General features: G+C 35.4%; 1 protein-coding gene and 1 long non-coding RNA gene across 3 annotated transcripts; both read left to right on the top strand.

Moving 5' to 3' along the window:
• Nucleotides 1–10,174: 10,174 nt before the first annotated feature.
• On the top strand, nucleotides 10,175–20,921 carry LOC145568663 (UPF0235 protein At5g63440). Of its 2 annotated transcripts, none has more exons than XM_081628090.1 (7): nucleotides 10,175–10,376; nucleotides 13,000–13,106; nucleotides 14,809–14,962; nucleotides 17,605–17,701; nucleotides 19,869–19,957; nucleotides 20,034–20,102; nucleotides 20,695–20,921. In XM_081628090.1, exons 1-7 carry the CDS (start codon nucleotides 10,299–10,301, stop codon nucleotides 20,752–20,754), a joined length of 654 nt encoding a protein of 217 aa, XP_081484216.1. In that variant the 5' UTR covers nucleotides 10,175–10,298; the 3' UTR covers nucleotides 20,755–20,921. The 2 variants fall into 2 exon arrangements, with proteins under 2 accessions (XP_081484216.1, XP_081484215.1); XM_081628089.1 differs by having other exon boundaries at nucleotides 10,178–10,376; nucleotides 12,992–13,106.
• On the top strand, nucleotides 14,011–14,753 carry LOC145568662 (uncharacterized). The gene is made up of 3 exons (XR_014095875.1): nucleotides 14,011–14,167; nucleotides 14,349–14,446; nucleotides 14,553–14,753. It is a non-coding gene; the product is annotated as an uncharacterized LOC145568662 (long non-coding RNA).
• Nucleotides 20,922–22,736: the final 1,815 nt, after the last annotated feature.

The raw sequence follows: 22,736 nt of genomic DNA, 5'->3' as shown, positions 1-22,736 counted from the left end.
CCAAATTATCTTATTAGGCGTGATTTTCAATTACATATTCTCTTTAAACATGCAATATGCTGAATAATAAATATATAATAAAATAAACATTAATATTGGAAGCAATTTAACAATAAATTGTTAGTCAAATCAAATATAAATTAACCTAATCATGATTCTAGCAATATAAAAATAAAATAAGTAATTAAATTAATTAATTACTCACATTTCGCGCACTCCTTTAAATTGCTACATCATGAATAAATTGTTGGTAACTTCAATAAAAATATAAATCAAATTGAAATTAAATTAAATTAAATTAAAAGTAGAGTGGATTTGGTCCAAACCATCAATTAATCCTACCTTTTACGCCTTGGTTTAAGGATGGAACCTCGAATGTTGTATAGACTCCTTGGAGTGCTTAAGGAAGGAATGATGTAGATAGGAATATAAGTTTAAGGCTTAGAGTATGAGAGAGAGAGAAGAGAATGATTTTTTTGGTGTGGAAGAGAGGAAGAGAGAATGATTTGGTGCCTCGAACTGTAGAAAGGAGGGGGGTATTTATAGAGGAAATGAGTAGGGGATCACACGGAACCCTAGAAAAGATAAAAACCCTAATTTGGGGCACCGTGACACGGTCAGTGTCTGCCGTGATACGGCAATGGGTGCCGTGACACGGTACAGATTACCGTGTCGCGGTGCGCAGTTTTGCCCTAAACTGATAAAACACGTGAAAATTGTACGCGGAGAGTACGCATAAAAATCTCGTGTCATGGTATGTGTACCGTGATACGGGAAAGGACACCGCGACGCGGCACGGGCCAACGTGGCACGGCAGGCGCCGTGTCACGGTGTACAGCCTATCCAAAATTGCATCCAGATTCATAAACGCGTGAGAAAACTCGGAAAATACACATAAAAAGCACCGTGACACGTTGAAGAATATCGTGTCACGACAACAGGCACCGTGCCACGTCATCTTTTGCCGTGACGTGGCATTTTAGCTGCTTCATGGTAATTCTAATTTTTTACGCGTTTTTAAAACTATGATAACTTTTGATTCGTAACTTGGAATAAGGTATATAATATATCATTGGAAATCTTATCAAGTATACTTTCCAACTCAATTAGAATCAGGTCAAAATCATTTGTAGAATTTAAGATATGGCCGTTTTAGTGAAAGGGTGTCGGTTCTGGGCCGAGTTTAGTATTTTTCTCATATTTTCTTTGTTTTAAATCGGAATTGGGCTTATGATATATTGTTGGAAGGCCTATTAAAAGGCCTATCCAACCAAATAATAATTAGATCAAAATTACAGGGCACAAAATCAGTTTCTCTCCGTTTTGTGATGTGGACACGAAAAGTGGAAAGTAAGTTATGGTTTAGGGAAAGTAAGTTATGGTTTTGTGATGTGGAAAATAAGTTATGGTTTTGTGATGTGGACACAAAAAGTGGATTGGTTTATGAAATGTATTGGGAATGAATATGGATTTAAGCATTCCAAAGGTTAAATACTCAACCCGACCAATAATGACGGTGAAAGGTTGTTCATCATCGGGTTTGGTTTTGGGGAGACATTTTTAGGTGTCTACAGAAGCCCCCACTTTGACTGAGTTTGTAGAAACGTCAGTTTCGAAAATGATAGTCAAATTAGTCGATAGGGACGAAGAATGATTTGAGACGTTCTGCGATCCTAAATCACTCTGTATACGCTGATACATGCAGAAAAATGTTAGTTCCACAGATAAAAGATTAAAGGGATAGAATGTGTATCTGACACCAATGTATTGGTGGCAAACGAGTTTGGTAGTTTTCTATGCTTAATGAAATCCAACGGATGATGTTTGTTGAGATACTTTCCATGCTTGAGGAAAGTCGACAGATGATATAATCGTTGACTTCTTCGCCTTGAGAGGCGGCAACAACCGACAATTTTCCATGCTTGAGGAAAAACTTGTCTGATGATGAGATTGCAAGTCCCTGTGTATTGAGAACCTTGCGTCGTGAATCGTCTTCGCTTGGGAGATAATCACTAAAATGATGATGATTCGATTATCCCCGAACGTGGGCTTTCGATTGTCCCCGAACGTGGGCTGTTAATGGTTCGATTGTCCCAGAACGTGGGCTGTAGATGGTTCTCTTGTCCTTGAACATGGGTTGTAGATGGTTCGCTTGTCCCCGAACGTGGGTTGTAGATGGTTCGCTTGTCCCCGAACGTGGGATGTAGATGGTTCGCTTGTCCCCGAACGTGGGCTGTAGATGGTTCGCTTGTCCCCGAACGTGGGCTGTAGATGGTTCGCTTGTCCCCGAACGTGGGCTGTAGATGGTTCGCTTGTCCCCGACGTGGGTTGTAGATGGTTCGCTTGTCCCCGAACGTGGGCTGTAGATGGTTCGCTTTTCCTCGAACGTGGATTGTAGATGGTTCACTTATCCCCAAACGTGGGCTGTAGGTGAGACCTGCAAAATAAAATTTTCCAAAGGACCCGTATAGACTGCGACTGACTTGACCAAACTTGACTTGACATGACATGACATGTGTATGACTTGTGAGTGTGTGTGTATGTGTATGATTTGAGTGTGTGTGCAGACACAAGAAAACGAAGATGCAAAAGCAAAAAAATTTCGTCATTTTTGTCATGAGTGGAGGGTATCGACTTTCTCCCGAAAAAGAAAGATGTGAAAAAAAGTTTTGTTTTTTACTTTCCCTTGATGAAAAGATTTTGAAAAAGTTTTTGAACTTCCTCAAAAGAAAAGACATGAAAACAAAAGAAGTTTTGAACTTCCTCATTGAGCAAGATGAAATGAATCGTATGGATTGAACTGCTTATCTTGAAAATAATGTATGCATGATGCATGTTCTTAGGCCAGGAGGCTAAGGACAATTACGTCATGTGACACGAGAAATGAATGAACTTAGGTCATGGAGCTAAGCATCATATGTGGTGTAAAGAAACGATCTTGAACGTCACTTAGGTCTGGAAGCTAAGCACGTATATAGATGAAGTGATTAGTGCATAATGAACGTTTCTTAGGTCAAGGAGCTAAGCACGATATGCTTTGTATGATTACAAATCATTGATACATAAATGTTGCTCAGCACATTTATGCGATGCGTGAAACAATGAACACTGCTCAGGTCAGGAAGCTAAGCAAGTATATATAATGTTTCTTCTAATGAATGTTGTCTTGAAAGATGATGAAGCATGCGCGGTAGGGAAACAAGATTTCATGATAAAGGGTTCCTAAGGGAAAGATGATATGGCTATTTATGTGTGAAAAAAGGTGTGAAAGTGATACTAAGGTGAGGCTGCAAAGGCTATGATGATGGAAAGAGATGTGAGAAAAATCGAAATGGTGACTCTTTAGGCTAGGTAGGCTAAATGATGTAGGTTCAAGCCCCCAAGTCTAGCTCTAGATGGATAGGGTCATAGGGATAAGCATTAGATATTCTTCGACTCGATCATGCATATGAATGTGGTCGCACCTCAATGTGAGGTTGCCTACGTATTCGTAAGGAATCAGGCCGAACGTAGCTCTAACCGAACTTTGCACAAGTGTATGTACACCTCAAAGCGGTCTTTCAGGGGTTGTAATGTGTTTAACTTGATGGTTTTAAAGAAGATAAGGGTAAAAGGCTCAAGACCCGAGAGAATCCCAAAGATGTGTAATTGTGAATTTGAAGAATTTTGCAAGTTTTATTTTTCATATATTTTTTTTTTTGCTTTGAGTTTTTTTTTTATTCTTTTGAATCAATGTAGGCAATCTCAGATCATACGGTCCATCACTCACTTAGCATTCATGTTTCTTAGGCACGGTACCAAGCACTCGATGAGAGACACAATTTGAGACGTGTTCGTATCCAAGACATTGGAACACTTACCTTTAGACATTGTTTTTTATTTACTTATTCTTTTTTTTTTTCATTTGAACTTGCTTTCTAAATGTTACACAAATTGCACACTTTCCCATCCCAGGGTTAGATGAATGTGGGTTGAAGAAATGAAGGCCAAACGTTGGACGAGGCTCAAAATGGTTTGTGTCAAGAAATGGAGTGTATGTTTGAATGGTTAGTGGAAAAAATGGGTTGCAAAGGTGCCTCAAATCATTGGTGTACCTTGTGTTCGGTTCGGAAATTGATTTTTTTTTTCTTTTTTTTGTGAAAATGATCGAGATGTAAAGAATACTCAATTTATTGATGAAAATGGTGAATAAGCTAACAAAATTATCAAATTACAGAAAGGGAAATCTATGCTAGACTTGAATTGGGGAAAAGGAAACTAATAAAAAGAAGAAATTAAATCATGAAATATCGCGTGAAGGGCTCACCGTGCGCCTTGTCTTCATTACTGCTTGTCACTTCTTACCACCTAGAGGGACGGGAAGTTTGTTGGCATCTACTAAGTCTTGAATGGCGTCCTTCAAATTCCAGCATTGTTCGATAGAGTGACCCCTTCCTTGATGGTACTTTCAATGGGCATTAGGATTCCATTTGGCGCTCCTTTCTTCAGGTTTTGGCTCTAGAAATGGCCCAATAGGTGTGATCAAGCCTTGACCGTAGAGGCGATCAAAGGCCGCATCATAAGTCATTCCTAAAGGAGTGTAAGTTCTCCTTTTCTTGGGCAATGGAGCATCAAGAGCTAACACTTCATTGAGATCGACCTGGCTTATATTGTTGGTAGTATTTTTGTGCTTGGAAGACGAAGAGAAGGAAGGTCGTTCTTCTTGTTTTTCCAAGTGTTATTATTGTTACTACCAGCAGTCTTTATTAGCTCGTCCTCGATATTGATGCCAATGTCGTATACAGCTTCGAAAGTGTTTGGTGGAAGAAATTTGAGATGTTCCCTACACTGGTGAGTCAGATTTTGGATGAAGAAGCGAACCATCTCTCTTTCTTTGGGAGGATCTACCAAGAGTGAAGTCGTTTCCCTCCACCTGTTCAGATTAGCGGTGAAGCCTTAATTCTCTTTCTGTTTGAGAATGGAGAGTTCGTGTTCAGAAGTTTTGGTTTGAATGTTACACTTGTAACAATTCATGAAACTGTCAGTGACATCTTGCCAAGTCGCAGTACGCTTGGCATCTAGGGAATAAAACCATTGTTGGCAAGCATGCTCTAAGGAGAAAGGGAACACCGTAGGGAAGAGTGTTACGTCCAATCCCTTGAGAGCCATGGTTGCAGAGAACGCCTTCAAATGGAATATTGGATTGTCAGTAGGCTTGAACTTTGGAATATCAGCAGTGGAGAACTTTTCAGGGAGCCTGTCTTTCATATCCAAAGGAGTGGGAGGCTGTTCCACATAAGTGAAATCCTCATAAATCTTACTCATCTATTCCTTCAATTTGTCAAGGGTAGAAACAGTGACATTGTTTTGTTCCATGGTAGTGACCTTAGTGGTAAGGGTTTTCATCATAGCAGACAGTGCCTCGATGGATTTGTTGATGTTCTCAATATCTTCCTTAGTGGCCATTGGAACGAACTAAAAGTGGTTTGAAGGTGAACGCCTCTTAGATCTAAGAGATTGTTGCGGTGATGACTCGAACCGTATTAATCTTCCCCTGCTCCTTGACCAAGTATTGAAATAAAACAATTCACTTAGGGTTCGTTTGGCATCACTGTGGTTTTCTGTTTTTTGGTTTTTTGTTTTTAAAAAACATATGATATATGTCATATAATGAATCTAAAAGTAGTCAAACTTATTAAAATCATGATAATATTGAAAACTGACAATAGAAAAGTGGAAACGCCTTTTTCTTGTTTTCTGTTTTTGGTTTTTTGTTTTTAAAAAAAAAACAAAAAACGATGCCAAAAAAGCCCTTAATTGTTTGATTCATTGCTCAAGATAGGAAAGGAAGGGGAAAAATAGACATTTGAAAACATGTGAGAAAAAAAAAACTCCACTCGTTTTTTTATTATGACGAAAAAAGGGGTGCATGAACCTACTATACGATCATAAACGACATGGTGCACGACTCGAGTCAAAAAATAAAGAAAGTGTGTGGACTATACTTGACTTGTGAGTGATTAAGTGATGTTATAAGACTCGTGATATGATCGTACGGCTAGACATGTGAATAGTAACCAAAATGACTGACGCGAGGACCAAATTAGCACGGAAGACTAAAAAAAAGCTGACTAGACTTATTCCCTGGGCACCGTGACACGACAAACTATACCGTGTTGCGGTACAACCTGCCGTGACACGGCACTGATTGTCGTGATGCGGCATTTCTGCCGTGGCGCGGTGATCAGTTCCAGGTGTTTTTGTGTTTTTTTTCCAGTTTTTTTTTTTTAGTGTTTGCGCTAATTACTAAGTGAGTACGGTCCATTGGCATTAGTTAGTCATAAAATAAACCACCATAGATAAAGAAAACTCGTTCAGGTTAAGATCAAAATGATCACACATAGGGCACGTAGGCACAATGATGCAAAGAAGAGTTCGCAACCTAAGGTCAAGTTCTATATTCCACTATGGTTAAGTTTATTTAGTGTCAAAAGTGTACCATGGTTAAGAGTTTGGACGCGTTAGCAAGGCAGCCTCCCTTGAGGGTGTATGCCAACGGGCGGCTCCGCAAGTTTGTGATTAAATCGAACTCGACTCCATGGTTTGGGTGAATTTAATAACTCAGATGAACCCTTATTTCCATTAGCGTTTTTGGGTCGATAGAGCTTAAATTCCCCGGGGCTAAGACATATGTAGAACACACACGTTTTTTCAGAAAAATGACTGTGCTAAAAAAAATAAAGCCACTGGAAAGATTTCAGGATTGCCGCGACACGGTAGGAAGCACCGTGTCACGATACAGATCGCCACGTCACGACATTCTGCACCGTGACACGGCAGTCAGGAAATCTGACTAGTGCCTCTGTTTTCTTCGTTCCCAATCAGGTTATTCAATTTTTTCTACAGGCGAACCTAAAAACGACGTTAAAACGTCTATGAAAATGTAAAAATGCCAATTTAATCACAGGAATACGATTCAAGAATCTTTCAAGTCTCATCCACTCATCTTAATTAAATACCGATCACTCAAATCGATAAATAACCAAGAATCCTCCCCAGTGGAGTCATCAAATTGTAGGCGTCGTTCGAAATGCGCCTACGTTAGCATGTTGTGAATATGCTTAGCACTCATAGGAAGTGGGAATTGACGTATACGATTAGGGGCAAATAAAGTAGGGAGCTGCCAACAAGTTTTTAAGGAACTTGTAAACCGTTCACGGATCATAACAGGCAACCACGAATAAAGGGACAACGATAGGCAACAACGATTGACCCGTGAAGGTTACACCCCATTCATAATCCATGAGATTACTAACTCCATATGGTTCGGAACCACGAAAGGAGGATCGGGTTGTTCATCATAGGGTTTGGTTTTGGGGAGATAGTTTTAGGTGTCTACAAGATTGTCTTAATTTCCTATTGATTGATTTAGTGTTATGCAATTAGATTAGGCTTGTTTTAATTGTATGAGTTATATATGCAATATTGATTCTAGGGATGTTAGTGGGGCGGGTCAAGTAGGAGATCTGCCCCATCCTTGCCCCAGTTGGGTGGGGAGGTCTTGGTTTGGCGTGTGGTGGGGCGGGGATGGGGATAAAAATCATACCCGCCATGGGTGATGGGGCGGGGGTGGATTTTACATTATACCCGCCCCATCCCCACTCCGCCTAACCCGCCCCACTTCATACCCGCCTCATCCTCGCCTCACACCCACATCTATATATTTTTAAAATTAAAATTATATATTTTTATACTATTTTATATAAAAAAAAATTATGTAAAATAAAATAGTAGATATAACAATTGTAATACACTAATTTTATAACTAAAAGAGTGTGTAATATTAACAATATTTTTTTTTTCTTGTAATCTATGTTAATTATGTTGGATTGTGTATTGGGAGGTGGGGATTAAGTGGGGATGGATATCCAAGTGGAGGGTGGGGCGGGGATGGTTTTGGAATTGTACCCGTCGGGGCGGGGATGGGGATGAATTTCGGACCCATTTCGGGGATGGAGATGGAGATGGGGATTAAAATTTTTGGTGGGGATGGGGATGGGAAGGCCAACATCCGCCCTGCCCCTCCCCATTGACATCCCTAATTAATTCGAGATTCGAGAGATGATAATTGATGTTTAGGCTTATTTTCAATAGACAGGTTAATAAATGGTTCAGTCAAGTTCGAGACATGCGATTTAATACCAGTAGATTAATTCTGTGATTGTAACACGTAGCGAAAGCCTTTTATGATCTGGTTAATTAATGCAATTATAATTGACTGTTGTGTTTTACCCTGGAATATTATTTATTGGTGAACCTATACCTTAGGCTTTGATTTATTGTTATTATTATAATTCTTAATCGTGTTAATTTAATTAGGTCCTTTAGTTTAATTCCGCTAAAAATAATTTGGTTACTTAATAGTGTAGATTATATTAATTAGGGAAATTCTACATGGTGGCCTCTAGGTTTCAATTTTTCTACGTGAAAGACAAACTTTTTTCCAACTCTCTCAAGTGGCACTATTGTTTTGCAAAATTAAGTATAGTGTCCTTTTTTTGGTTTTATGGCTAACTTTTATAATTAAAATGGTTAACCTAAAGTTTTTTAGTTTAAAAATTAATTAAATTATATTTTAAAATAATAAATAAAAAAAATAGCCCCCAACCCACAACCACCCTCCCCACCAAAATCCAAAATAACAATTGAGTTTTGAAAATGTAATTGGCGCCAAAATTATTCAAATATCATTTTGGCTCAAAAATTCAAATAGTAAAATAAATTACTAGAATACCCTTTTAAAAAAAATACTAATTAATTAGAATATAAGTTAAAAAAATACGAGGTATTACAGAAAAACTCAAGGGTATTTGGTGAAATAACAAAAAAAAAATGTTTAAATATTGTGTTATTTTGTATTGAAACTTATTCTATTGTGCTAATATATAATGTTATTTTACTTAAAGATCTTGCTAATGGACGCCCCGGGGCGTTAGATAACCCTTCAAAATACTCCGTAGTACTTAAAATGGTATTAATTTGGGAATGCATGCCAAAATCAGGCATTCATTGGTGTAATTAAAGTTTGTTTTAAGTTAAATCTAGTCAATGTCTGAGCTACGCTTGGATTTTTCAATTAATACATAGTTGGATTATTTTTATGCATAACATGAAAAATAAAATTTGTATATTGATTTACTTAGTCGTCAATAACTGGAATTATCAATATGAAACAGACTTTTTTTTTAAATTGAAAACAGGATTATGTATGTAAAAATTTTAATTTTCTATCTTATTTATAATCTTAATAAAATTATTATTTATTTTCTTATGAAAAAAAAATGACAAAAAATAAAAAAATGGAGGGATTATTTTAATATGGTGTTGACACATGTAATCTAAGAATTATTTTGGGGATTACTTTAGTATACTAGTAAGTATAGATTTCTATTTTCAACTATCTTATCCAATGCCTTCAAGATTTTCATTAGCTTTTGCTTTTACTTAAACCTTGTGTTATTATTATTTTTTTATTATTATGTTAATCCTCAAACACATACCTTTTTTTTTTTATTCTTTGTACTCTCTCCTCCTTTTAGCTTTTGATATCATGAGCAACAATAGATTCAATACAAATACAACAAGTATAATTAGAATTTTTTTTTTTGAAAGTTACACAAAATCATATTCAATTTTGGACAAAAAGAGATATGAAGAAGAGTTGATGATTGGATTGAAGAAATTTCATAACGAAGTAACTGTAGTGCGCGCGACGAAGCTGGGAGAAAATAGAGGGAAAATGAGAGGAAAAACCTTATGTTAGTCGGCGAGTGAAATCGAGTGGAAGAAAGTTTAGAAAATGACGTTTTCTAGAGATTCTCTAGGAGTATGTTAGAACTTAGAAATTGCGATTTACAATTTATTTGATCAACATGATTCAATCCAACTCGAAAATAACTCGATTCAAATTTTGATTCGTACAACACAATTTTTTCGTACGAACACAATTTCTAAGTTGAATCAAAATTTGTCGATTCAAATTTCTATTCAAATTTTTTTAATAAATTGAGTCATGCAAAAAATTCGGTCAAGTATCATTTTTGCATGACTCAATTTTTAAAAAAAATCGGACTTGACCCGACATTACTACCGATAACCGAATCCGACCCGGTTACTTCTATTGGAACCCCAAATTTGCAAGCGGTAAATCTGAAAAGAAAGAAAATCTGTGACCGCTAGTTGCCGGAGCACGGGAGCAGTGTCGCCATTGAAAAGCGAGAAGATGCCGAAGAGGACGACGCACACCTACTCGAGCGAAGATGCAGTTCCTGACGGCCCTGACTCCGAGCTCTTCGTCTACTACTGCAAGCATTGCAGCTCTCATGTCCTTATTACTGGTTCTCTCTCTTTGTCTCTCTCTTTTAGGGTTTCCATTTCATTTTCTTTATTGCTTTGTATCACTTTCTAATTAGTGTTTGAATGCTCATCTTTATTGTTGTATCATGTAATTGGTATTGATTGCATCAATTTGGCATGGTTAGTTAGTGATTATCAATTGAAGCTATAATTCATGGAGGCAGGGTTAACTGTATGATTGCATATTTGATATGCTTTATTTAATATATGATATGGTAAGTAATCAGTAAACTTAATTTAATCTATGATATGCCATGATGATTCATGTTAGAGTAGAGCTTTGTTGTTATTGCATTTTAGATGATGCAAATTGATGGAAATCAGACTTAGGAAATCATCATCATGGTCTATAGACATATAATTAATGACATCGATACGTTCACCCGGGTTTTTATGTGCTGATTTTGAGTAAAAGTCTTGCTTCTCAAACCGTTGCTAATAATCCTTTTTCTAATATTCCCTTTTTTTATTACTTAGAACCTTGACTTTTATGAAGGCAAAGGCTAATGAATTTCCCAGGGCATTAGAATTTGATAAGATGATTAAAAGTAGAGTTATTAAATTCAAATAAACATTATTTACAGCAGTCAACACGTGATTTTGGCAAGCATTCTTAAATATATATTATTATAAAAAATATTTTAAGTAGTTATCTAACGCCCTCGGCGCTAGTTAGCAAGATCCTTTTATAAACTTTCTTCCAACTCTACATTATAAACTCCCAAATCTTCGTCAAGGTTGTTAGATGCCCATTTCAATTGTGTGATCGGAAAATTTCCCCGTGACATTATTATTCGGAATTCAAAGCCCCTCAATTGCAAATCTAATTCCAAAAGCAGTAATTCAATCAGTGTGATTATAGTTCAAGATTTGAAATCACATACAACATTCCGAATTTTTGTGTTGTTTTAAACTGGTTGATTTGTTAGCAGTCATGTCCACAAATGAAAAATTAGGATTTTTTGAGTGAACAATGTTGATTTTTTATTTTACACAGCATGGTGCTTAGAGAGAGATAAGGAAAGTTGACTGACAGATTGAACACATCAACCGTCTTTGAGACATCCCCCACCGTCTTTGAGGCAGTGTAAAATACATGCCTTTGTGTGTTGCTTTTTCTGCAATAGACAACGTTATGTCCATTATCTTAATTGAAGACCCTTCAATCAGGGTCTACTATTATTATTGTGATCAGTATGACAAAAAATGTATCTAGTATTTTAGACCAAGAGCCAATATTGCTTAAGTATGGAAAAGCTTGAGCCAAGACGTTAGAAAATCTACATGTAGTAATGCTAACAAAATGCTAACAAATTTTGAGGGAATTTCGGCATTTCCTATACTACCCTTGCCACCATGACAGCCATATGTGAAATGAATCAGAGGCTTTTTAGGCCTTGGTGTATTGGGTGGGTCTATGACAGGAACTCTTCAATTAAGGGGATATAAAGGGCATTATGAAATATGAACGCTTGCTATTGTAGGTTATACGATTTGATAAGCGGTTATTCAGTAATTCACTAAAGGCAGGATGCACTGTAGTGAATAACGTGCAGTTTGAAGTAGTCTAAGTTCACAAGAAGTATCCTTTTCACCTTATTTATAGGTACCGGGGGGGGGGGGGGGGGGCTCCAAAAGAATCATTTGTGCCACTGGACATGCTGGAACAGGGTACACGATAATTTAAAATATGATTCAGCCGTGGTCCTAGGGTTTTGGCAGAAGACTTTTGGCACAGGCTGACATGGCTGTGTCACCTAGTTCCTCTTTTTCTCCCCTTTTCTTTGCTTCTCTAGGTCTCACCTTGTTTTCTTCCTTGGGTGTGAGCTCTTTTTTTCCTTCCTTGGGCTTCCTTGTTTTCTTGCTTGGGGTGAGAGGAGGTGACAATTTGAGGATGATTGTTGGCCTTTTTCCATTCCCCCAGCTTCATTCGTTTGACCTTTCATACTCCCAGCATTGCCTCCCATCCACAAATTCCTCCTTGTGTTGTCTCCTTATGAAAACAATAATGCAGGGAAACACCTCCAAATTACAATATACCAAGCAAAACCACAACAAGAGGGGAAAGTTGCAATTAGGAGTCTGAGAAGGCCTAAAATACATGAAATTTAATCCTAAATGAACCTTATTAGAATATAGTGAGTATTAAACTCACTTATCACTAGTAATTTATGGGACATTGCTACTTAGAGAAGCATGAGAGTGTTGTATTGGCTTCAAGTCTTCAATTTTCAGTTTTGATACTGTGGTCAAATTCACATTGTAGGAATATGCTATACAAAATTTTAAATGATTTTATGCCCATTATTGGATTATTTAGGGCTTGTTTGACATCATTTTTGGTTTTCAGTTTTCTGTTTTTTTTTTTAAAAAAACTATAAACCAAAAACAGGAAACAAGAAAAAGGTATTTTCACTTTTCTGTTGTCAGTTTTCAAATTTATCATGATTTTAATAAGTCTAAATAATTTTTGATTCATTATGTGACATATATAATATTTAAAAAACTAAAAACCAAAAAACAGAAAACCATAGCGATGCCAAACGAACCCTTAATGTGTAGTTTTTAATTTGTTACTAAAATATTTTTCAATAAGATACCCAGTTGCAGAAATTGCCAAAGAGAAAAACTGACAAGGCATATGTGTTGGACAAAAAGAAACATCTAGCGAGGCTTAACATCAATGAAGCAGGAAGGGTTCTGCTGAAGAGGTACAGATGATGTTTTCTGCAGCTACATTGAGTTTTCTTTTTATTATTGTGTCCTTAGTTTTGGTTGTTATTAAACTCACTGTTTGGATTTTGTCTACTATTGTACTATGATTATCAGAGTTCTGATGCATGATATGTTCAACAAATAGTATTTGCCTAAAGATGATCCATCAAGTGATTCCCTGAACTGTGATTATCTGGGGTGTAGTATTCATCACTGTGTGCATGCAAGTTGCTCGTAGTCAATTTTAACAGTTTTAATTTAGAAGCCTTTAGACTGCTAGTAATTGTTGCTGCATGTATCTTGAATCTCTGAAGTCCAGCTTTGTGATTATTTGAGTAATATAAATGTAGCGCTATACAAATATACTGATGATATGCTTTGTGGCAGTGAAAACATTTTTATCACACCCTTTGCAGAAGAGCTAATGTATGATCTTTACCCTGTATATTATTAAGTCTCAATTATGCTCATAAAATTTATGGCCCTTTTAGCAAAGTATATGGATAAACTTTGAAAGAGCCACAAAGGGAAAATGATGTAGGGTGTTTGTTCCTATGCCTTTGGTACCACCCCAAGACTTTGACCAATAAACTAGCTGGTATCCACATCCCAAAACATGAAGCTGTGATTGTCCCAAAGTATTAGCACTCTTGCAGTCTTGCCTTTTCAAGTAAACTCTCTCAGAATTTTTTTTCCAACCCCACTCTTGGTCTTTCCTATCACTATCCACACTTTTTTTTTATTATTTTTTTTTTCCATGACAAGTGCAAGCATTGCAAAATATATGAGACAGGAAGTATTATGTTTTTTAATCTGAGTGTTTCACACATACAATTGAGTCTTCTTTTGGTGTGTTCCATCAAAATAAGTGGTGGACTGACAATCTGACATCATATACAGAGAGGCACTCATATCAAATGTTAACAAGTCACCATACTTGAAATGTGATTCTTGTCACCTCTCCTGGATCTTGGCCTCCCAGAATTATGGATGAGGATATGGTTCATAGCTCAAATCAGCTGTGAAGATAATTCTTCATTCTAAATGAAAAACCATGGTGATTAACATTGCCTTTCCTTTTTATACCAAGCTTACTTCGATTCATTAGAGTACAATGGAATAATTCAAAATGGCTCATTAAATGCCACACACTTCTTAATTCTTATATGCTAGGATTTAGGAGATTGAATTGCATTTTGGATCATGGGTTGAGATTTATTCAGCTGTCATTGCATCAGGATGGCATTGCCCTCGAAAATGATTTTGTGATCCTTATTGCAATTGAGACTATTTAACACCCTTGTCGAAGTTGAACAACCTCTCCGTTATTGTAGCTGTAAGATTGTACACCTCTATCCCTTTTTACAGTCTTAACTCACCTAATTAAGAACCGTATAACCTTTTTTAAAGCCATTGAGTGATGATGTGATTATGTTTACTAGGAATGAGATTTCAAGGCACTATTCCTAATTTGCCTGAAGATCAAAATCTAGGACCGTTTTCTTGCTTGAAGTTCAGAAGTGCTCAAGACTTGCATTTGGGTATTGCAGTTGATTCTCTAAAGTGTTTTCTTTTGTATCTGCATCACCACATTAATGAGTGTTATTTTAAACATGTTGACTCTTTGAATTAATCTTCCTTTTCTTTTCTTGTTTCTGTATTTATGTGTTTGTTTATTGTGTATTTGATTCTATCTAGAGGAGAAGGGAAGCTGGAAAAGCAGCACCGAATGAATTGTTTAGGTTGTGGTCTTTTTGTTTGCTATAGAGCTGAAGAAGAGCTGGAGCATGCATCTTTCATATACATAATTGATGGCGCTCTTAGTACTATTGCTGCTGAAACAAATCCACAGGTAATAAGTGTGATATAAAGGAAGTTTGATATCCTTTAGAGCTACACTCCTTACCTACTGATCTATTAATGTCAATTTCACATAATTTTGCCCCATTCAAGTGCTCTGATAACTGAATTACTGATGTAGGCTGCTTATAATCTGCATAGACATGCACTGTATTATGCAACCATGCTGAAATAGAGCCTATATCAACATATGGCAATTATGTAATGACAAAGGATATTTTAGGTCGATGAATTCTAAAACACCTTTATTCAAACACAAATTTATAATACCTAAACCTAACACTAAACACGAGTCTAGTGGCAAGTCGAGGGTTGATCCACGGAGAACAATTAAACACTACGATTGCTACCACCAATTAAGCTAGTTCGTAATAGGGAGAAATGCTTAAGCTAACACTACAAAGCAGGACTGTAGCTAGGATTTTCAAGTCCTGGGTGCCGGACTTGTTAGACAATAGATATTTGAAAGTATTAAAATGTACTAAAATTTTAAGAAAATTTTGACTTTTACCACAAAAAAAATCAAAAAATTGTTTTTTACCACCAAAACTTCTATTTTACCACCAAAAAATCTAAAAATTGTTTTTTACCACCTAACATCAAGAAAACCGTTAAATCTAACGGTTTAAAAAAAAATTCTTCGAATTTCGTGCGCAGAACTTGTTTTTATAGGTTTAGGGGGGCATTTTAGTCCTTTGGATCAAATTTTAGGTCAAAATTGACAAAAAAAATGATCGAAAATGCCTCGTTTTACGTGTTTCACGCATATCGAGGTATTTTTAAACACACAAAACGAGGCATTTCCGATCATTTTTAGTCAATTCTGACCTCAAATTGGATCCTTAGGGCCAAAATGCCCCCCAAAACCTCTAAAGACCATGTGTTTGACACGAAAATCGAAGAATTTAAAAAAGTCCGTTAGGTTTTTGACGACATGTGGTAAAAAACAATTTTTAATTTTTTATTTGGTGGTAAAATAAAAGTTTTAGAAATTTTGGTGGTAAAAAATAATTTTTTTTGGTGGTAAAAGTCAAAATTTCCAAATTTTAATGTTACTAAAAAATTACTGCGTAGTTAAATTTTACTCTACGATTTTTCATAGTAGCAAAATCATCAATCAAAGATTCAACACTAAAATTTACAGCAATCTCTTTTTCTATGTATACTACCAAAACATATCTAAACAAATTATCCTTATTTTGCAACTTAATTGAGTTTTCTTACTATTCTACGTATATTAAACAAAAACCTTTTGGGGTTTATCGGTTTCAGGAATTAAAGTACATAGTAGTAGTTTTTCTCCCCCTCAAAATTTGTATTTGGCTCATTATCATCACTCAAATTGCTCTCGGGATTCAAATTTGCTTTAAAAGTTGAACCCTCTTGTTGTTCATTATCAACTCTTTCATTAAAAAAAAATCTAGTATTTTTTATTTCATGGTATCAATTCAAAAACAATAATTATCGAATTAAATAGGATATAACCCTAAAAGTTTGATATTTCATGTTGAATGTAAGCAATCAACCTAAAAGTCCATTCAATTAAAAAAAATTAGCAAAAATTATTAAATAAAATAAATATATTAAGCTTTATTATAAAAACCCTAAGCCCACATTGAATAGCAAAGCCTTATTACAAAAAAATATGTCGACGATAGGAATCGAACTCAGCTCACGCCAAGGCAACATTCCTCAACCAACATGGCAAGCCTTGTTTGATGAAACTAATGTGTCTTTAAAAAGATATGTAATAATTTAAGAGGGGCCATAACATTAAAAACATGGGCTGCAGATATGGGCCGGGGATGCCGGGTCTCCACCAGCCCCCCAGTACCTCCGCCCTTGCTACAAAGCGATGAAAACACGAGAAAAAGTCTAATATGCAAATGCTAACGGGAATGGGTAGACATAGAATCCACTTGAACATGCATAAAGATAGAATTGAATTGATCATGAACTAAGCAAATGCGTAAGGATGCCTTTGCTTCTTCTCATTAGTTCTTTTGATTCCTTTCCAAAGCAAACTCCTTGAATACCTGCAAAAGACACCAAGGAAGGAAGATAGAGGGAGAACAACCACATAAAAGAAAGCAAAGGAAAACTCTACATAAAAGGGCATTTATTCATGCAAAAAGGATCAACAAGACTAAGGAGTAAACCATAGCTAAAACATGCCAAAGAGGACTAAAAAGAGATTAAAACTAAGGGAAAACCTACCCTAGGAGTGTCATAAAATGACACTCATCATGTAACAACAATACAAGTAAATATCCCACTCTTGAGTCCTGAGAATGACTTCTGCTGTCAATTTGAATATTTATCTGATTGATCATAAAGCACTTAGAATCCTTTTCTCAACTTGGTTGAATGCTTTATTCTTGCATATATCCATAGGAGAAGGGAAACTTGGTTGAATGCTTTATTCTTGCATATATTTAATTCTTGTGGCATAGAACTTTTGCATAAAAGACACTCCTATGCCATTATGCAATCAGAGTTTGATCTTTTATTTTATTGATCTGTAAAGCATAGAATTCTTTTCTCAACTTAGTTGAATATTTGATTCTTTTATATAGTGATGACGTGTATTTTAATTAATATCGTAACTTGTGGAATTAAATTCTGTGCATACAGGATGCTCCTGTGCCACCATGCATATCACAGTTAGAAGGTGGGCTTGTTCAGGTTGCAATAGAAGTCGAAGACCGTGCATCTCGTTCAGCAATTACAAGTAAAACTTTATCTTTTGCTTTTTATCTTTGCCTTCACCATCTTTGGCGCTATAAACTTTCATGTTTCAGAGTTGTTCTTGTGTGGTTTCCAATATATATCTTTGACTGATATTTTTATTTCATTTTTGTTAAACGATATAAACAAAAAATACTATCTAATTATATGAAGCTGCAGCTTTTGAGATGCTCGAATTTACTATTTTTGTAAGAGTTTTATGGTAGATCTGTAACTCAGTAAGTTTCACCAGACTCAAATTTGACTGGTTAGCTGGATTGCTAGGTTACTTGATATCTTGTTGAGGTATTTTGAAGATCGTAGTGATATGTATGTGCTTGACATATGGCTTAAGTTCTAGATACCTTTATAGTTCTCTCTAACAAAACCTATATCTAAATTATTGGGCACTGGGGTTTGATAAATTAGCAACCAAGACTTGTGACATGCTAAACTTTCCCTCTTTCTTTCACAACTTGATAACTTGGTGGATTCTAGACCCTATGCACAGTTGGTATTCTAGATTTGGAGCACTTACAAGACAAAATCAAGCCAAGCATGAATGGGCATCCACTGTTAATCCTTCTTCTCTGTGATTCAAATTAATTTCATGCTTTTTTTTTTTTTTTTTCAAAACTTTTTTATGTACAAGTTTTTCTTGGTAAGGATTCAAATGTCAAATTGATTTAATTCGACTTTGATTTTTATCCTATTCTATTTACTTCTTGTTATATAAGGTGAGTTGAGTTTGATAAGTATAAATGTGAATTTAATAGATTGGTGGCAGGTTGCATTGTGCCAAAGTCAAGAAGATATCATAAGAGAGCATGAGACGGGTGGTTACATGTCAACTCGGGTCAACTTTTTGTTAGTTATATAAATACATTTATATCCTTTACTCTAAAGCTTATATGTTACGAGCTAGTAAGCTACACCCTACAATAGTCAACCTGATGAGACTTTATTTAAACATGTTATGTGATCCTTACCGTGTAACCTAATCCGTGTCATTATCATCTTAAGTTAACTCAATGATAAGCCCCATATAATAAATAAAGGTAATCATACTTTGCCTTTTCTTGTAAAATATGGTTTATTATAATAATTTCAAAGGCTTCTTTTGCCACTTCTTGGATTCACCATTGTCTCTCCTTTCGGTGCCTCTGTACTTCATCCATTTTTTGCACAATTACATGACCCACGGCGCGTCCTTTAATTAAGAAAGAGATTAAAGAAGGTAAATGAACAAGTTATTCTAATGGTTTATGTACCGGCAATCCAACTCTTCCTCTTATTGGTGGTGCTTTAATTAATTTGTTCGTTCACCTTCTCTAATCTCCTTTTTTTTTTTTTTTTTGGGGGGGGGGGGGGGGGGGGGGGGGGGGGGGGGTGGGAAGAGAGGAGAGGCTTGAGAAAGAGAGAGATGGTTAACACCCTTAAGGGCATGCTTGGATTAAGGGGTAATGAAGGTGTGTAAAGATAGTGGTTACTAGGATGAGGTGGCAGTAGAGGGAATAGGGTAATGTTATGAGAAATACGGAAGGAGAGAGGAATTATCACCCTCAAAATGGGAGTAATAGTTACCCACCTTCCCCAACTAATACCTTCAATGTGTGGGTAATATTTTCCTCCTCCCTCCTTTTTCTCATCACACTTCCACTGCTTCATCCACCATACAATCTCCCCTTCTAACTTTCTATTCCCCATTAATGAATTATTTTCACTCCAATAGTACTTAATGTCCTTTCCTGTCAACTGAAAATAAGGACACTGATGTCCTGTTGGGCAATAAATTTTTCCTTCATCATGCATCACCTACGTAATCTGAGAGGAGAAGTTTCTTTTTCTTTTCCTTTTTTTTGGGGGGTAGGATATTAGCTTGTGAAGTTTAAACTTGCTTACGTGACATTAATTATTGTGGTATTGTGCTATCCTCATTTTGACAAGAATTCTAACTGATTATATACTACTATATGTTCAATATCTTTTTGCCTAAGAAGTTTTTGAAATTAAGACTTAAGCCTCTACATATTGATTAAATGAAATGCCTGCTTTCTTTTTTAAGTGTTTTTTGTTGTGTGCTCTCTCTCTCTCTCTAATCATTAATAATTATAGCTTGTTCTGTCACAAGTATTAGACCCTGATTAGCTTAATTTAATGATTGCTTACAGGAGTTAATGCTGATGATGTAAGAGTAGCTGTGGCAGCACCTGCTGCACGTGGAGAAGCAAATAATGAGCTCCTGGAATTCATGGGAAAGGTATACAATCTTTTGATAGTATTTTTATTGCAAGTGCTTTATGATGATTATACTCATCAAAGATTTTCTTGAACAGGTTTTGGGTCTTAGGTTGAGCCAGATGACTCTTCAGAGAGGATGGAACAACAAATCAAAACTCCTTGTGGTAAGAAAATTTTGGTTTTGTTCTGTTTCTGAGTTGGGGCATTTTTTTTTGTTAATTTTTTTATAGTTTCTAAATCATGTAATTTGCTAAACATGAATATTGCTCAATACTTCAAAGAAAATGTCTGTCTATAAAGGGGGTAGAATAACACACGGCAATCATTTGTTCATTGATTCAACAACCCAATGCATCAGCCCTGGCACCCTGCTACTAGTTGCTACCTGCTAGAGTGTTTGAATATACTTCAAAAATGAAGAAAATTGCATCCCTTCAATAATATTGATAAAGGCTTCTTCAAAATTCATCTTTGTATTCATGTTGAACTTTGGATTTGCTAGTTTATTAATGGGTTTCAGTTGGAAGGGGTTTAGAACATGCAAATTTACAATGACCAATTGACCATGGTTGGTCTAGTTGCATACTATTTATTAAGGTACTAGTGTTCAATCGCAGACTCGCAGTAGAGAAAAATTAAAGAAAGAGCAGATAACTAAGGACTGCAAAGCTTTAGTTACACAGTATTGTTATTGGAACTTGATGACTTTTTGGTTCCCAAACTAATATAGTAAAAAAAATCCAATGCTTGAATTAGGTTGAAGATCTTACTGCAAGACAAGTGTATGAGAAGCTTTTGGAAGCTGTTCAACCATGAGCGAATTAGCATCCCGATTGATGTGAATTCAAGTGTATGTTAATGGCAAATGTACAACAGTTAAAATATAAGTCAGTGCATTATTTTTTACGCTTCAAGTACTAGTACATTACAAGTGTAATCTTATCGTTTTCTGAAGCAGTAATTTTAGTTTGGTTTTCTATTTATTCTAAAATTTACAAATTTAAAGTTTTCAACAAATCAAACAAAAGTAACTGTATGTACTTTCTTAAAAATATAAAATAAAAAAATAAACCTAAGAATAAATTTGAATTTCTATCTGGTTAAACAAATTCATAATCTATTTTTTATATTAATTGGTGATATTTTTATGTGGGATGGGTGATATCTTTATGTTTATTTTGTATGGGATTGGCAGGCCCGTTTACTTCAACTTAATTTCAGTTCAATTTAGTTCAGCTCTAATTAGTTCAGTTCAGTTCAACTCCTAATTTCCTTCTCTCATAAAATATTCATTTCAACTTAGTTCAGTTCATTTTAGCTCCAATCAGTTCATTTCAGCTCAGTTCAGCAAATGTGAACATGCCTTTAAAGAGTATCGATGTACAATATACTTGGTTGTACCATCTAATTGATTATATGATTTAATTTAGTAGATGAGCATTTGAGATTGTCTTATTGGTGAGTGGTGACATTTGGGAAATCTATTATTTCCGGCGTGGTGGTTTGTAACCTCATAAAGGCTTCAAACTATTTTTTACGGTTAGGCTAGGTCTTGGGCGGTTTTTTGAATGTTCTCTTTGGCTAGTCCTATTAAAGACGACTAAACTAGCACTTGTTCTTTTTTACTTTATTATTTAATCTCGTCTCTCTTAACAACCCGTCGGCAGGTGATAATAAATAGTAGTAATAGAAATAATTGTATATGGATTTGAAAGAACAATTAAGGTTCTTTATGGTGACCAAATTAATTTTGATCATCCAAAGAAAAAAAATAGGCTCGTTGAGGTGGCAATATAATGGTCACAATATACAAATTTTTCCCTAGACTCTAGGGTATGTATTTTTCCTACACCTCCTCTATACTACACGGTTTCATTCAATTTGCATGTTTGTTTGTTTTTTTTTTAATTTTTCCTTTTCTTTTCTTTAATTTTTCCTTTTCTTTTCTTTAATTTTTTTTTAAAAAAATTTACTTTCTATCCAAGCAACTCTATAAATAATTCTAGACCTATTTTTTTTGTTTTATTTTTCTTTCCTCTTTTTCAGCCTTTTTGTTTTCTCTCTTTACTACTCCGTATTTTACTGATTTTATTTTCTCTCCTATTTTATTTTTTTTTAATCGTTTTTCAATTTTTAAAATGAAAATAATTAGGTAAATTGCCTACTGTTGTTGATTTGTTATGGTAGTGAGGATGATGAGGCAACAATAGTTGACGTTCAAATATTTAATTTGCTTAATATAATTATATTTTTGTTTGTTTAGTGAAATAATGTTTATGATGGGTAATTTCACTTGGTTGCAGTAGTGGTTTTGATTTTTGAGGTGTGTTCGATTGCCATGGGAGGTAGCTTAGCTTTGAGGTGCCCCCTCGATTGAAGAAATTATTGATGAAATTCTAAAGTGAATAGTCTGAATACTAACCAGAATCTGAAAGTTACTTAGTGTAATTGAGGATTGTGGTAAATAATTGGATATGTGATTACTCCCTCTGTTGATAGATTCTTGTGGTAATGGTGGTATGAGTACTATGAGAGAGAAATTTGAAGCTCCACAAGGTAGCCATGGTGTTGAAGAAAAAGAGAAGAGTTATAAATGTGATTTTCCTTTTTTTTTTTTCTTTTTTTTTCTCTTTTTAAAAGTTATTGATTTTTCCTTTTTTTTTAATAAAGATATGCAACTCTTATAAGTTAAGGTATATAACTTTATAAGTGATCATACAATATTTTGTAAAATAAACATATTTTTTAATGTTATAAATAAACATGTAATTATTTCATAATTGAACATATAATATTTT

The sequence above is a fragment of the Chenopodium album genome, chromosome 11 (assembly GCF_948465745.1).
Source record: "Chenopodium album chromosome 11, dcCheAlbu1.1, whole genome shotgun sequence".
In the NCBI taxonomy this organism is placed as follows: Eukaryota; Viridiplantae; Streptophyta; class Magnoliopsida; order Caryophyllales; family Amaranthaceae; genus Chenopodium; species Chenopodium album.
This window is presented reverse-complemented; position numbering and strand designations above follow the sequence as displayed.

Bases quoted from the DNA above. Each gene is read 5' to 3' on its own strand.
- LOC145568663 (XM_081628089.1), top strand. From the start codon at position 10,262: ATGCCGAAGAGGACGACGCACACCTACTCGAGCGAAGATGCAGTTCCT. The intron at 17,702-19,868 runs GTAAAACTTTAT...GATTGCTTACAG, and splicing joins ATCTCGTTCAGCAATTACAA to GAGTTAATGCTGATGATGTA. The intron at 20,103-20,694 runs GTAAGAAAATTT...TGCTTGAATTAG, and splicing joins ACAAATCAAAACTCCTTGTG to GTTGAAGATCTTACTGCAAG.